This window comes from Zonotrichia albicollis, chromosome 21 (assembly GCF_047830755.1).
Source record: "Zonotrichia albicollis isolate bZonAlb1 chromosome 21, bZonAlb1.hap1, whole genome shotgun sequence".
NCBI lineage: Eukaryota > Metazoa > Chordata > Aves > Passeriformes > Passerellidae > Zonotrichia > Zonotrichia albicollis.
In genome coordinates this window covers 6,893,143-6,906,535 of record NC_133839.1, presented here as the reverse complement: position 1 = coordinate 6,906,535, position 13,393 = coordinate 6,893,143, and the positions used below count along the sequence as shown (strand labels likewise).

The window sequence follows — 13,393 nt, the reverse complement described above, 5'->3', positions numbered from 1 at the left end:
CCTTTGCCCACCACGCACTCGGAGTTCCTAGAGCAGATTCCCCCTCTTTCCTTCGGGTCTCAGACCCGCCAGGGGAGGCAGAGGAAGGGTAGGGGCAGTTCAGGGATGCTGGGGAGCTGGAGTTCCCCAGCCTGGAGGGAAAGGGCTGGTTCTGAGCTCCCGGGTGACCCCAAGGCAGTATCCCTGGCTACCCCATATCCCAGCCCCGGGCATGGTTCAGCTGTGTCCCACAAGTCCTGCAGAGAGAGGGGCCCGGTGCGTGGGACCAGCAGTTCCTGCCCATTCGGCAGCCCCTGTCCCGCGGGAAGGTAAATGTCACAGCTGGGAGCAGGATGTGCCCCTCCAGCCCCGGGGGATGATCCGGCTCAGGCCCTGCCCAGAGCCGGCGAGGGGCGGCGGCACCGGCCCGGGAGCAGCGCGGACTCTTTGGGGGTTCCCGGAGCAGGGCGGGGGCCAAAGGCGCGTCCCGACCTTGAACCGGCAGTCCCTGTCCTCCGTTATACCCCAGAGAGCACGCGGAAAAGGTGATGATCAAGAAAAAGCCTTAAAAGTTTTAATTTTTAGTCCAGGAGAGGGAGGAAGGACATAAGGGTAAATCTGTTTCCCGCAGGAAGCAAGTGGTGTGTACCAGGCACCTGCGATCTCCCCTCACTGCGATCTCCACATCACCCGTCAAAGATTGTGTTTGGGACTAAAGATTTGAGTTTGGGACTAAAAAACTTGATTATTTTGAAAAAGACTCTTAGAAATGGTAACATCAAGTAACAGTTAAATGTATTTTAATTCCTTCAAACAGAAGGATAGCTTGAAGGTACAGCAGAGAAATTATTTCATTGATTTCATTCTCTTTAAAAAAACAAAAAACAAACCAAAACAAAAAACAACATGGCTTCAAAATTCAGGAACAGTATCCAATAAACAAAGAACTATCCTTATGCACCTGGTTTAGTGTGGTACAAAGAGCTTACAGATTCAAATGAATATCATAAATGACTGAGAAATCGATTCAGATAATGCTTGTTTACAGGGACAGAAACTATGTTGACAAGTATGAATAAGTACACAGATAATCTCTTTAAAAACCCCAAACCTTCCTGGCTGTATTTACACACTCAGCTGTATTTGTTTCCTTTGGCACGAGAAATTACAGACAAAAGATTCCATTTTATAGCAATTAAATTTAAAAATAACCTTTGAGATAGTTAGGCCATATAGCCCCAGCACAGCAGCTTTATTAAATTGCTGCCAACCCTTATGTTCTAGCCCTGGAAATTCAAGCCAAAAAACCTGAAGTCATTTACCACCTGTGACAAATTTCACATGGTGGGATTAACTGTATGTGAGGAACTCAAGCAGCGGGGAATTAATGATATTTGATAAGAATGAATCTCCCATTATTATCCAAGGTAGATGTCTTTTAAAAAGCTCTTTATACACATATAAAATAAATCCAGTAAAAAATGGACACCCATTACATATATTCAGCCAAATTAGACATTAAGTGAACAGTCAGAGCACACGATGGCCAGCTGTAGTATTTCTTGAGCATTGCAAAAAAATGTGTTAATCCCTAATCATTTCCATGCTAGGAAAAAAAAAATTAAAATAACACTTAACTAATATGGTTTATTCTTTTACCAGTTTACTCTTTAGCTGTTGCCAGGAGTAAACCCTCAAGTTTCACAGCAAATTCAGTATTATCAGTACAGTAGCAAGAGTATTTTGGCACCCTGTAAAATCCTAAAGAATGCGCAAGAAAAAATCTCTTAAGTAGCATTTAATTATCCAGACTTCTCATTTCTTGTTCCTGCTATTTGACTTTACAGAGCCTGAAGCTTTGATTACTTTCAAAACAGTTTTTGTAAGTTTTCTGCTAGTAACCAACAGGGATGGAACAACAATGGCACAATATTTTTCCTAAAGCATTCAAGACTAGCAAAAGATAATTTTCCTTGAGGAACTACAATTAGGACTACATAAAAATTAAGTAATGAGGCATCATGGCAAGAAACAGCACATCGACCCTCTACCACAACAGGAAGCTAATTTCAAACTTACAACAAAAAGGAATCAAATTAAAAAACACTAAAATTTATAGGACTTCATGGGTTTTGTTCCTTCTCTCTCTAGATGGTAAGAAACCATTACTGATCAACGTTGTACTTGGCTCTGCAAAGCAGGATGAGGGCAGAAGCTTTTGTTGAGATGGAATAAAGTACATGGTTGTCTTATTTTTGCATTGATCACATGAGACTGGACGTTGCATTGTCTCTGATAACTGGATTGAATCCAAGCTGGACCACACACTTACAGAATGTTTTCCCTCACACGTTATTTGTGCACGTCTCAACCAGACATTGATCTTGTTCTGCCAAGTGTATTCTTAAGCATCAAAAAAAGCTGAATTTGACTACAGCAAATTCTGTGAGGAAAAGGAATCAGAGAATATAACAAGTCTTCCCAGAAGACAGTCTTTTCTACACATCCAAAGAGCTGTTTGAATTTCAGATGAGCTGATAGAACATTTTTTCTTAAATATTTCAAAAGCAAAGCATGTTAAAACAAATTCCATTACATTTTGTGGAATACCAGTTCCAACACCCTCTTATGTGAAATTCTTACAAGTTCTCAAATGCAGTCTCTTAAAATGAGAGTACAGTGTATCTAAAGCACATATACATGCTGCTACCAAGAAAAAAAAAGCAGTGAAGTAGCAACTTTTTATACATGAACTTTACTAAGAATCTTGCTCTTTGAAATAGCCCCCAAATTAGCTTGCAATTAAGATTTGTTTTCAACTGAAAAGACTTACAAAACCACCCAAATATTTTTAAAACCACCCCTTGGTCTTTTTATTCTGAGCTTGCATGGTATTTTCATGCAAACTGATGTACTGGAGATACAGTACTGCAAATTACTACAAATTCTACAAATCGAGTGACTTTCCTTTTTGCAAAACATGAACAAATACCTGTGTCTTCACACACAGCACATGACCCTACAGGAACTCAAGAGTCAGTGTGCAGTAGGAACTACCACAGGAAACACTTTACAGGTACTGAAATAGAGGGAACTACATGAACTGGTTCAGTCCACACAACCACAAGGCTGCACTGCACTACAGAAATACTGACAAATGCCCCCAAAAATGCCAAGAAACTACAGCAAGTTCTAAATAGGATATAAAAGCTGTTTCTTTCAGTGAAGACCAACCAGTCCCTTTGTGTACACATTTAGTTTTATTGTAACAAAGCAACTTGTACACTTTAACGTTTAAAACTGAGCATCTTTCTTTCCTTTCCAGTGAAAACAAAAAAAAAAAAAACCAAAAAGAAAAAAAGGAAAAAAACCACCAAAAAAAAACCAAAACAAAAAAAATTAAAAATAAACAAGAACAAAATTACAATAGAGAATGTCAATTCCAAATAAGATCCTACAGGTTCTGCTGATTCTCCATCAAGTGGCAGGGCTCAAAGTCATCATTAGGAGAAGATTTTATTTTAAAAGTGTCATCTTAAACTGCAAGGATGTTTGTTAAACATCACAATTAAACATGCCAAAGGAGAAGAAGCCATGTTGTCAAAATGCCCACTTAACCCACCCAAACTTCTGAAACCCACCCCGGCTGACCTTCTATAACCCCATTTTTATTTTTATTTTTTTGTCGTTTTTTCTTTTTTTTTAAACAAGAGAAAGTAGACAGATACATGTTGGTAAATGCTAACTGTCCATATTCACATAGAGACACAGTGTAATCTCTGAGCCCAATATACAGAGAAAGAAGGAAAAAAGCTAGATTCTATGCACTACTACACAGGGGCCTAGCACTCTTCAGCTTCCAGCAGAGTGAAGGGAGCAGAAGGTTTTCTTTTTTCCCACAGAACATGGTGTGTTGAATTCATAAAGTTTTTGTTTTGAGACAGAAAGGGATAAAAATGAACTTGAAACAGAAACTGGTAGATTCTTTTCCACTGTATTCTGCTCAAGATATTTCCCCAAAAGAAATCGTGAACCATGGTGTAGAGGAGAGAAAAAGAGACCTCAAGAGAACAAGGCGACTGAGCACGAGAAAAAAAAGACAGCAACTTGCTCCCAGGGACTGGAGAAAAATTAAAAAGGTAAAAAGGGGGTTTGGAATCCATCAGTGTTCAATTAGTCATCTTCTCCTTCATCCTCCTGTTGAAAGATAAGCAAGAATTAAATAAATCTAATCACTAAACTTCAGATAGCAAATGCAGTGACCAGAACTTTTTACAGTGCTACTCATGGTGCTCTGTGATCATCTCTTCCCTCACTATAGGATGGTAACACCTGCCCTGGGTGCCCAACTACTGAGCACACAGAAATCACTCACTCCCTGGGTGTCCCAGGAAAACACATCAGAGGTTTGAGAAACTGTGACTTAGAATCACTACAAGCACTGACACAAGTTTAACATGTGGAAAACGAAGGGGTCATCTTTTCCCCCTCACTAAAACTCATAAAAACCAAAATGCTGCACCTTTCACATGCCAAATTCTAGGTTATAGAACAGAGCCCAGCACAGCCCTCCTCTCACTGCACGGGGTTTGTGCTGCTGGAAGTCAGACACACCACACCCAGTTTCAAAAAACAAAGACATTCTAAACTAATTCCCAACACCCTGGATGCTGAACCTGAAATCCCACTTACTACTAAAGCAAAGATTCAATTCCTGAACCCAACAGAAAGCGTTAGCTAGGCTGGCCATAAGCAGAAATGAACCAAGTGGGAAGGATGACTGGATCCATCAACAAAAGCCATTTATATGTAAAGCATTGCTAGAATGCTCAGTAATGAAGAAGGAATTTTGTCACATTCACATCCTAGTTCTCCTAGAGCACTTCCCTTACAGATTTACTGAAACTATGTGTTCCACTGTCTCTCATATACACAAACATAGTTACTGCTGCCTGAAACCACTCAAGTTAATGCAGTCACAGTTCTTACACCTTGGGGTGCAGAAAAGAGCCAGGTCAGCTTTGCCACAATTGGTATTCTTACAAGATCCCTCTCAAACAGCACACAAATGGCATGAAGGGCAAGATTACTCACCTCTCCTTCCTCTCCCTCATCATCATCTTCATCCTCCTCTCCCTCATCTTCATCTCCTTCTTCATCAATATCCTCTAATCCTTCCTCCTCTTCATCATCATCGTCATCCTCCTCTCCCTCCCCTTCTTCATCATCCATATCAGGAACCTTAAAGACACATTTGCAACATCAATTCAGTGATGAAATTCCCTTTTTCCCAGAGCTGCTGTGGGTGCAATGCCCTGCTCAGGGCTGTACCTACCAAGTAGTACTGTAGAGGGTTTGGCCAGATGTCATCCTTGATGACTTCTCCTAGCTCATCAGCCCCTGCATCAGAGTGGTCAGTGAACCAGGTGAAGAAGCTTTCTGGCTCTTCATGCTGCCTCTTCCTACTGGCTTTGTTCTGTGTCTGGCTTGAACGTTTTGTCAGGTCCTGAAAAGAAAGTTAAGAAGTTCCCTAAAGCTGTCTTTTTATGGTTTTTTTTTTCCTATAAGCACTATTTAAAAAATGCACTTGTCTAAACAACCCTAAGAAGTCACTTTCCCCTCCCTCTTCAAGGGTAAATCTGAAGCCCAAACAACTGACAGAAGATATTGCATTTCTCATAAACATGAGAGAACAGTAAACCCACTGGTTTCTTTTAATGGCCTCCACTGGAACACTGAAACTCACATAATCTCACATTTCATTTACGTTTCCCTATCTCAGGGAAACACAAGAATGACAAATATTTAATGACACACTGAACTTACAAGGTCTCACAATGACTAAATGCCATTTAGAGTAGTTGTAATTTCAACAACTACTACATACAGCCAATTCAAGAAAGTCTCCACACCTCTAAGCTCTTTTAGCATTTGGATATAAAGACCTGCCTAGGCCTTTTTGCCTAAGATTTCCCATTCTGCAATCTTCAGGCCACTCTCTGTAGTAAGTGCAAAAAATCTCCACAAAAATCTGCTAAAGCACATGGTCACAAGAATACATGTAAGGTCTGTATCTATCACCTTACCCTAGGAAAGAAGTAGTAAGTAGTAAGTTTGTAACAATCTTTTTGTTAAGCCTGAAATTTAAAAAATTATTTCTTTGACCATATGGTTACACCACACTTCCAGTGTTTTTTCTCCTGACAGAACAACAACATTTACAGGTTAGACTGTTTAAGAAGAACAAAGCAGAATTCACACTGATTTTGTGCAGCATTGCAAAGATCACACGACTGGTCTGCACAGGAATGCAATTTCTGGTACAAGAAGAAATGTTCTAGTTCTCAATACGAAAACCATTAAATTTTCTCCTTGGTCTGAGAGTGACAAAACAAGCTGCAATTTAGCTGCAAGCCTCAGCTCTACTTTTAAAAACTCAGTTCAAAATCTTCAGGATAACACTGAAGAACTTCTACAGAAATAAACTGCAGTAAATTAATGATTCTTGAACACTGCCTGGGTGACAGGTATGCCCACATTATTATGGCTGTAAATTCTACAAAAGGTGTGGCATCTGAAAATGATGTCAAAGAAATAGAGAAAAATATAAAACAAGATCACACATTGATATCTTACGCTCCTAAACCTGTTGTCCTTGGAATTCTTAATTTAACAGTTATTTTAAGTAAACTACACAACACAGTCTAGAGATCCTGGCCAAGGAATAGAAAGGCTAATGCACTTAGTAATGTTTTCACTTGGTCACACTTGTGCTCTCCCAGATGCAATCCTTACCTTTCCAGATTTCCATTTGATCTCAGTCGATTTTGAAGATGGGTCTCCACTTTCATTGAGGTGAAACTCTTTGGAGAGAACTTTATTTTCAAAGTAGGGATTCTCATCAAAATACTGCAGAGTGGAAAGCAAAGAGTAAGAACTCACAGAATGGAAACACACATAACAAGTCATACAGGTAACTGTGGAGATTTAAGTTATAAACTACAACCCAACATGCAATTACATTAAAAAAAAACAACAGCAAAATCACAAATGAATGAACCATTTAAAGTACTTACAAAATCTATTCTGTAACCTGATTTGATGTCTTCAAATTCTGTCACCTCAACTCTGGTCAAGTAATGCAGTGCTTCCTCATCTTCTTCTCCCAGCAGTGCAGATACTGAGAGAGAAAGAGGAATCCCACATTAACAAAGGCATGAAACAGGCAGGCAAAGCACAGAAACTGACAGCCAGGAAGATCTAAAAAGCAACACATCTGTCCAAACCAACTCCTCATGGCTCCTTCTTTTCAAGTTACCAGCCAACAGCCTACCCACACATACCCACCCTTCCCTCTCAAACAGATTTTCATACATGTAGTTTGCCCAATCTAAGCAGTCCACAAACTTGTTTTGTACAAAGTTTACTGTCAGGAGTCCCAAGGAGCTCACTTCCCAGTAAAAAACACCCAAACAATCTGAGACAATTTTGGTTTGTTTGTTTGTTTTGCTCTAAGTTTCCAATGAACTGAATAAAGTGAGAAACTTGCAATTTAAAGTGCAGAAAGAAATTTCAGGATTTAAGTATTTAGTAAACAAGATGTTCTTTTGGCCAACAAGGCCAAAGAAAGAAAAAGCTTAAAAAATTAAATCTAGGACAGAGGAAAAGTGTTGTATGCTTAGTAACAACTCCACAAGACCATCAGAGATTTAAGGCACTCACATAACAAACAAGCAAACACTGAATTTACAGGGGGAGAAAAAGAGGGCTGTTAAGAATGTACCTTGTGGGTGGTTGACAAATGTTGTTACCCAGAAATTCGGGATTTTGGCGATCAATTCTGACCTCTTCTGGAAGAATGGTTGGCGGAGTTTGTTGTATTTCTGTTCTACTTTCAAAATTTCCTCACTGGCTTGTTCATTCAGTCTGTAGGAGAAAGAGTCATGTTAACCACAGGGAGAGAACTGGAATTTAAGGACACATCAGAGCAGTTAACTAAAAGTTTGATAAAACCAGTCTGCGATATTCTGCACATGAAGTGTCCCAAAAACCCCAGAAGCTCAGAGCTGTAACAACTGTCAAAAAAGCACTCTGCCAGAAGCAATCTCACTGGTCTGAATGGAACCTTCTAAACACAAAGCAGTGTTTTATCTTGAACATTTTGCCTGCATAAAACGTGCAGAAGGGTAACACAGCCCTATCACCTGCCCCCCAAAACTTTTAGAATGGCAAGGAAGCTACAGCAAAGAAATTCTGCACCTTGTGCAAGTAAAACCTGAAGACTTTAAACTGAGCTGTTAAAAAGGCAAAGCCCTCACACTGCAACAGCTTCACACATTCCCAGCCCAAACAGCCACCTGCAGTCCCTGCAGGACACCAGGCATGGAGAGAACATGCAGGCAGGGACTGACACAGAACCCACAGCCCCAAGAGTTTTGGCATATAAAATTAACACCTCAGAGACATTTTCTGCATATTACTGCATAAGCACATGAATATTATAATAAAAATGTATAATAAAAGCTGACTTTTCAGCCAAGTGTTTCGTTCTGCTTGCTAACAGGGAAATACTTCAGCCAAACAGCTTACACATTAACTTGAGAAGCCAGGGTGAAATACACTTCTATTATCAAAAATACCACAATTAATTAAAAATTTTAAACTCAAGTTCTACCTCTTTAATTATACACAATTAAGCAAGAAACCAGGACACTTCTTTGTTATTTTAATGTCTCTAATCAAGTCAGAACACAGGTATATCTTGGCAGAGTTCAAAGACAGCGAGCACTACTGAGCGCTCACTTTACTCAACTCTTTCACTTTTGTCAGCTACATTTCGATTTCTGCTAAAACATTTTAAAAGTTTGAGAACGTTTACCTGTCTATTTCATTCTGTACTTCATCAATGTGTTCAATTGCTTCCTGTTGCTCTTTTTCTGAAAAACAGATGAAAATGTGTCAATATCCCTTCATTCACAAGCCTGACAAATCACCTGAGGTTTCTCTTTGAGAAACTCTCTAGTGACCTACTGTAGAAGTTCTCGGGTATTTCTATTAAATGTCACAAGAGTTACAAGGCCTGAAAGCACCAGCTTTACAGGGCGTGCTGCAGCTGAAGTGCAGCAAAGTTTGATAAAAAAGCCCTTAAACTGAGTTCACCCTTAGAAACCACAGCTCACATCCCGCTACACTGTTTTACAAGCCAACTTAAATTACAAGCCAATAACATTTTAATTAAAAAGTTGTAAGCCACATTTGCTACGACCAACACATCTGAAGAAACGTAAAGCAATTTACAGAGCGCTGGAATATCAATAGAAATAGCCTATCTGGCTACACATCACCTTCCAAAAACCGAAAAGAACGTTCAAAAATCCGGTTACAAACGAAAGAGCCGCGAAAGCCGCCGTTTGGCTGGAATTTTCTGAAGGGCACTTCCCCTGGACCAAGTTTGGCCGAGGCCGGGCTTACGGAGCGCTGTTTACCCACCGCGCGGGAGATGAATGAGCGGCAGCGGGAAGCGGCCGGAGCGGAGCAGCGCCCGGTGCGCGTCCCGCCCGGCCCGGCCCGCGCTCGGGGACAGCTCAGCCTCCCCCGGCGCGGAGGACGCACGTGGGGAAGGCGCCGCGGCCGGGGGCAACCCCGACCTTTAAAAGCCGAGATCGCACGTGGGGCCGGCGCGGGCGGCCCCAGCACCGCGTGTCTCCGCCGCTCCATCCCCGCGCGGCCCGGCAGCACCACGCGGCCGCGGCCGGCGCGGGAGGCGGCGGCGCATCATGGCGGCGGCGGCGGAGCACAATGAGGCTCCGCGGATGCTGCTCCGGGAGGGGCGGCGGGGGGGTCCCGCTGCTCCGCCGAGCCGCAGCGCCCCCCGCCCGGCCCCGCGGGGAGGGAAGCCGGGCCGGCAGCGCAGACAAAAGGGCGCTAACATGGCCTCCTCCCGCCGCCGCCGGGCCTGCACATCCGCCCGGCCGGGCCCGCGCTCCGCCCGCCCCCGGCGCGGCCGCGGCCCGTGCGGCGGGGGAAAATGGCGGTCGGCGCGAGGCGGAGGCCGCGCCGGCTGCCGCCATTCCCGTCCCGCCCCCGGCGCGGCCTCACCTGAGGTCTCGTCGGCCCCATCGTGGTTGGAGTTCAGCTCCTTCTTACTGACTTTGGCCGCCGGCGCCGACATGTTGGTGGCTGCGGAGCGCGGAGGGCGGGAGGGAGGGGGGGGGCTGCAACGGGGCTGCGCGGGGGGGGGGGGGCCGGGCACTGACTCCTCCTGCTGGTGCTGCTGCTGCTGCCGTCGCCACTCAGGTCCCTCCGCCGCCGGGGCGCTCCCGCCTCCTCCGCGCGGTCCTGCCGGATACCGGGGCAGCAACGGCGCCTCTCACTCCCCTCGCGCTCCCTCGCCCAGAGCCGCCACCGCCACCTCCTCCTCTGCTGCTGGCGAGGGGCGGGCACGCGGCGCGCATGCGCGGCCCCCCCCTCCGCCCGGCCGGGCCACGGCGGCCGTACCGCGCGTGCGCACCGAGCCCCCCGCCCCGGGCGCGCTGTGCCGCGGGCGGTACGATGCGCAGGCGCACTGCTCTCCGCACACACACACACGCCGGGGAGGTCCCGCGTGCGCAGCCGTGGAGAGGCCGCGCCCCCCGACCGCCCCGAGCTGGGCGCTCATTGGTCGGAGAGCGTTGGGGGGGCGTGGCCGCGGCGCGGAGACACAGAGGACGGCGCGCGCGGGAGGGCGGGGGCGCGCGCGGGGTGTGTAGGAGAATTGGCGGCGCATGCGCGCGCTGCACGTGCCCGCGCGCCCTCGCTATGGCTGCGGGCGCGAGGGCCCGTGAGGTCCGCCCCGTCCCCTCACGGCCCGCGGGGTCACCGAGCCCTTGGTGCGGCCGGGATGGGGCCCGGCCCCTCCCCCGACTGGGGGACATCGCGGAGCAGGAATGGATTTCGGGACCCCCGACCCCCAAAGGGTGCTCAGAATGCTGCGGTCCCGCTCTGTGAGGTGTTCCCTTGGTTGTGGGCTCAGCGCTTCCCTCCGGCAGGGAGGTCTCGTTTCCAGCCTGCCCCGCTCTGGGGATGTGGCATCCCCGTCTCCCTGCGCTGCCTGCCTTACCTGGGACATGGCACAAAGCAGTCATTGAATCGCCAAGGCTGGAACAGACCTTTAAGAACATCATGTCCAATGTTCACCCAGTACAACCACTGTAACTCCCATACCATTAAAGCACATCACCCAGATCCAGACACCTGAACACCTCTAGGGATGGAGACTCCACCTATCCCAAAGCATGGTCACCCTAGCAGGGAAAAATCTCTCTCAAATACCTCATCAGAATCTCCCATCTCAGCTTAAGGCCTCTCTCACTGCAGGCAAGGCAGAATTAACTGGCCCCCACCCCTCCTTTCAGGTGGTTGTGAGAGCAATGAGGTGCCCTGAGCCTCCTCGAGACTAAACAAACCCATATAAATAACTTGGGACACTCTGTGTTGAAGGCACAGAGCCCTGTCAGTCACATCCAGCTCAGTTACTGGGGAGCTCAACTCCAGAAGGTCATGGAGCTGCCTGCCAGCACACCTGCCACTGCACCGAGAGCAGGCAGACTTTAAATAACCCTTTTTGTCCCTTTCCTGTCCACCTGTCATGGAAGGGCTCAGTGCAGCTCCACAGCTACAGCTCGCCTGTGTTTGCTCTTAAAGGAATAGCCAAGTCACTCTTTTCTATCAAAAGCAACAGCATATCATTCACAGATGAGTGTTAGGATACAGGCCGGGTTAAGAAACAAGTACAGTTGTGATGAAGTAGGAATTTTCTGTGTGTATTTGCTTCCCCAGTCATACAACATTAGCACAGTCTTCCTGCTTGTTTCCTGTTTTGCCTCTTCACGTTGTTCTTTTACTGGACCTACTCAATGAGGCCAAATTAGTTCCTGTCTCCTCAGAAGTCCTGACTATACTTTTCTGAATCCTGCTCCCACCTGTTGCTTCCAAATCCCCATTGTTTTCTCCTTTTGTATTCCCAGCTGTCACTTCCCACCAGCTATGTCCTCGCTTCCACTGCCACCCACAAGGGCTGTGGCATCTGCAGGGTTTGTGTTGTGCTTCCCTGTGCAAACAGCAGGAGAGAGGAGCTGCCATCCCTTACTTCTCTGGTTTCACATCCAGTAATTGTATCCACTGGGCATAAAAGGTGAGCAAAGCATCACAACTTTATAAATGCAAGATTATGAAGTCCTCCCCAAGGGGAGGATGTCTCAAGGCCTTTCTGAAGCCCATCACAGCAAGATGACTCTTTCTTTATTCTGTCTGCATCTCCCAAGATTGATTAATATGGATATCTTCCAATTCAGACAAGGTAAACTCATGTGTGCAGCTTGATTTTCTTCCTTCTGTTTAGTTTGGGTCTCTTGACTATACAGTTGTACCTGCTGTGGTTTTTTTCCTCTTTTTTCACCTGTAATTTACTATATTGTCTTTCTCTAAATTAGTCTTTGAAGGTCTATAATTTGAAATACAGGTGGCAAGTTTGAAAACTAATTCCAAGCAGGAACAATGGCACCTGTCAGTTCCCTACTAGAACCCCTTGTTTAGTCTATAAATTACCAGGTATTTCTGAAGTACACAATTGTAGTAATACTCTGATGTATCTAAAACCAAGTAATCATGAATTTTAACTGTTGTACTGTTAAAAAACATTTCCAAGATCTGTTTTTACTACCTTAAAATTGGCTATTATCAACAAAAAAAGGTATATTGATTATATATAAAAAGAATATGAATACATCTAAATATTAAAATAATATTAATTTAATATCCCTGAAACAGTAACAAAGTAACCCCCCAAAATGTAGAGGGTTTCTTGATAAATACTCAGTTACCTTCCTTCAAGTCTAATATTTTCATGACCTGTAGCTAACCTCTAAGGCAGTTTTAGTCCTTGAATAACTGTTAATGGTTTAAATGTACAGTGATAATTGCACATTCTCCTCAAGAATTGACTAAACAGACTCAATTTCCTTTCTTTGTAAAGGAAATTTCATATTTGCTCCCTAAAGTTCAGATCTCCAGTATTTCTCTCATTGGTTAGATATGTTACTACAAGACAGAGGCATAATTGGTAATCATGTGTACTTTCTGGACTGTCAAGTCACCTGTAATTGTAAACTTGAACACCAATTTGGCAAATGAAATCAGAAAATGTGCTAAAGTCATATCCAATACAAGGCAGTGCTGTGTGAAAAAAGAAGAGTGAATCTCCCCCTAAGTATTTCTGCAAGGCAAAATGGGCATATATACAATCATGCAAGTAAGTCAATATAATTAATAGCAACTCATGGTTTCACAGCCCTCCATCCCAAAGAACTGGAAATTACTGTAGAGAAATACAAAACAAGGATCATTTTAGCATCACTGAAACTCTTTAACCACTGTC

The 13,393-nt window shown here is 44.6% G+C and overlaps 1 protein-coding gene across 1 annotated transcript; it reads right to left on the bottom strand.

Moving 5' to 3' along the window:
• Positions 1 to 757: 757 nt before the first annotated feature.
• SET (SET nuclear proto-oncogene) lies at positions 758 to 10,473 on the bottom strand. The gene is made up of 8 exons (XM_074556046.1): positions 10,078 to 10,473; positions 8,858 to 8,915; positions 7,763 to 7,905; positions 7,056 to 7,159; positions 6,775 to 6,888; positions 5,315 to 5,485; positions 5,074 to 5,220; positions 758 to 4,176 (listed from the first exon to the last, which is right to left on the bottom strand). Exons 1-8 carry the CDS (start codon positions 10,148 to 10,150, stop codon positions 4,153 to 4,155), a joined length of 834 nt encoding a protein of 277 aa, XP_074412147.1. The 5' UTR covers positions 10,151 to 10,473; the 3' UTR covers positions 758 to 4,152.
• Between the last annotated feature and the right edge of the window lie 2,920 nt (positions 10,474 to 13,393).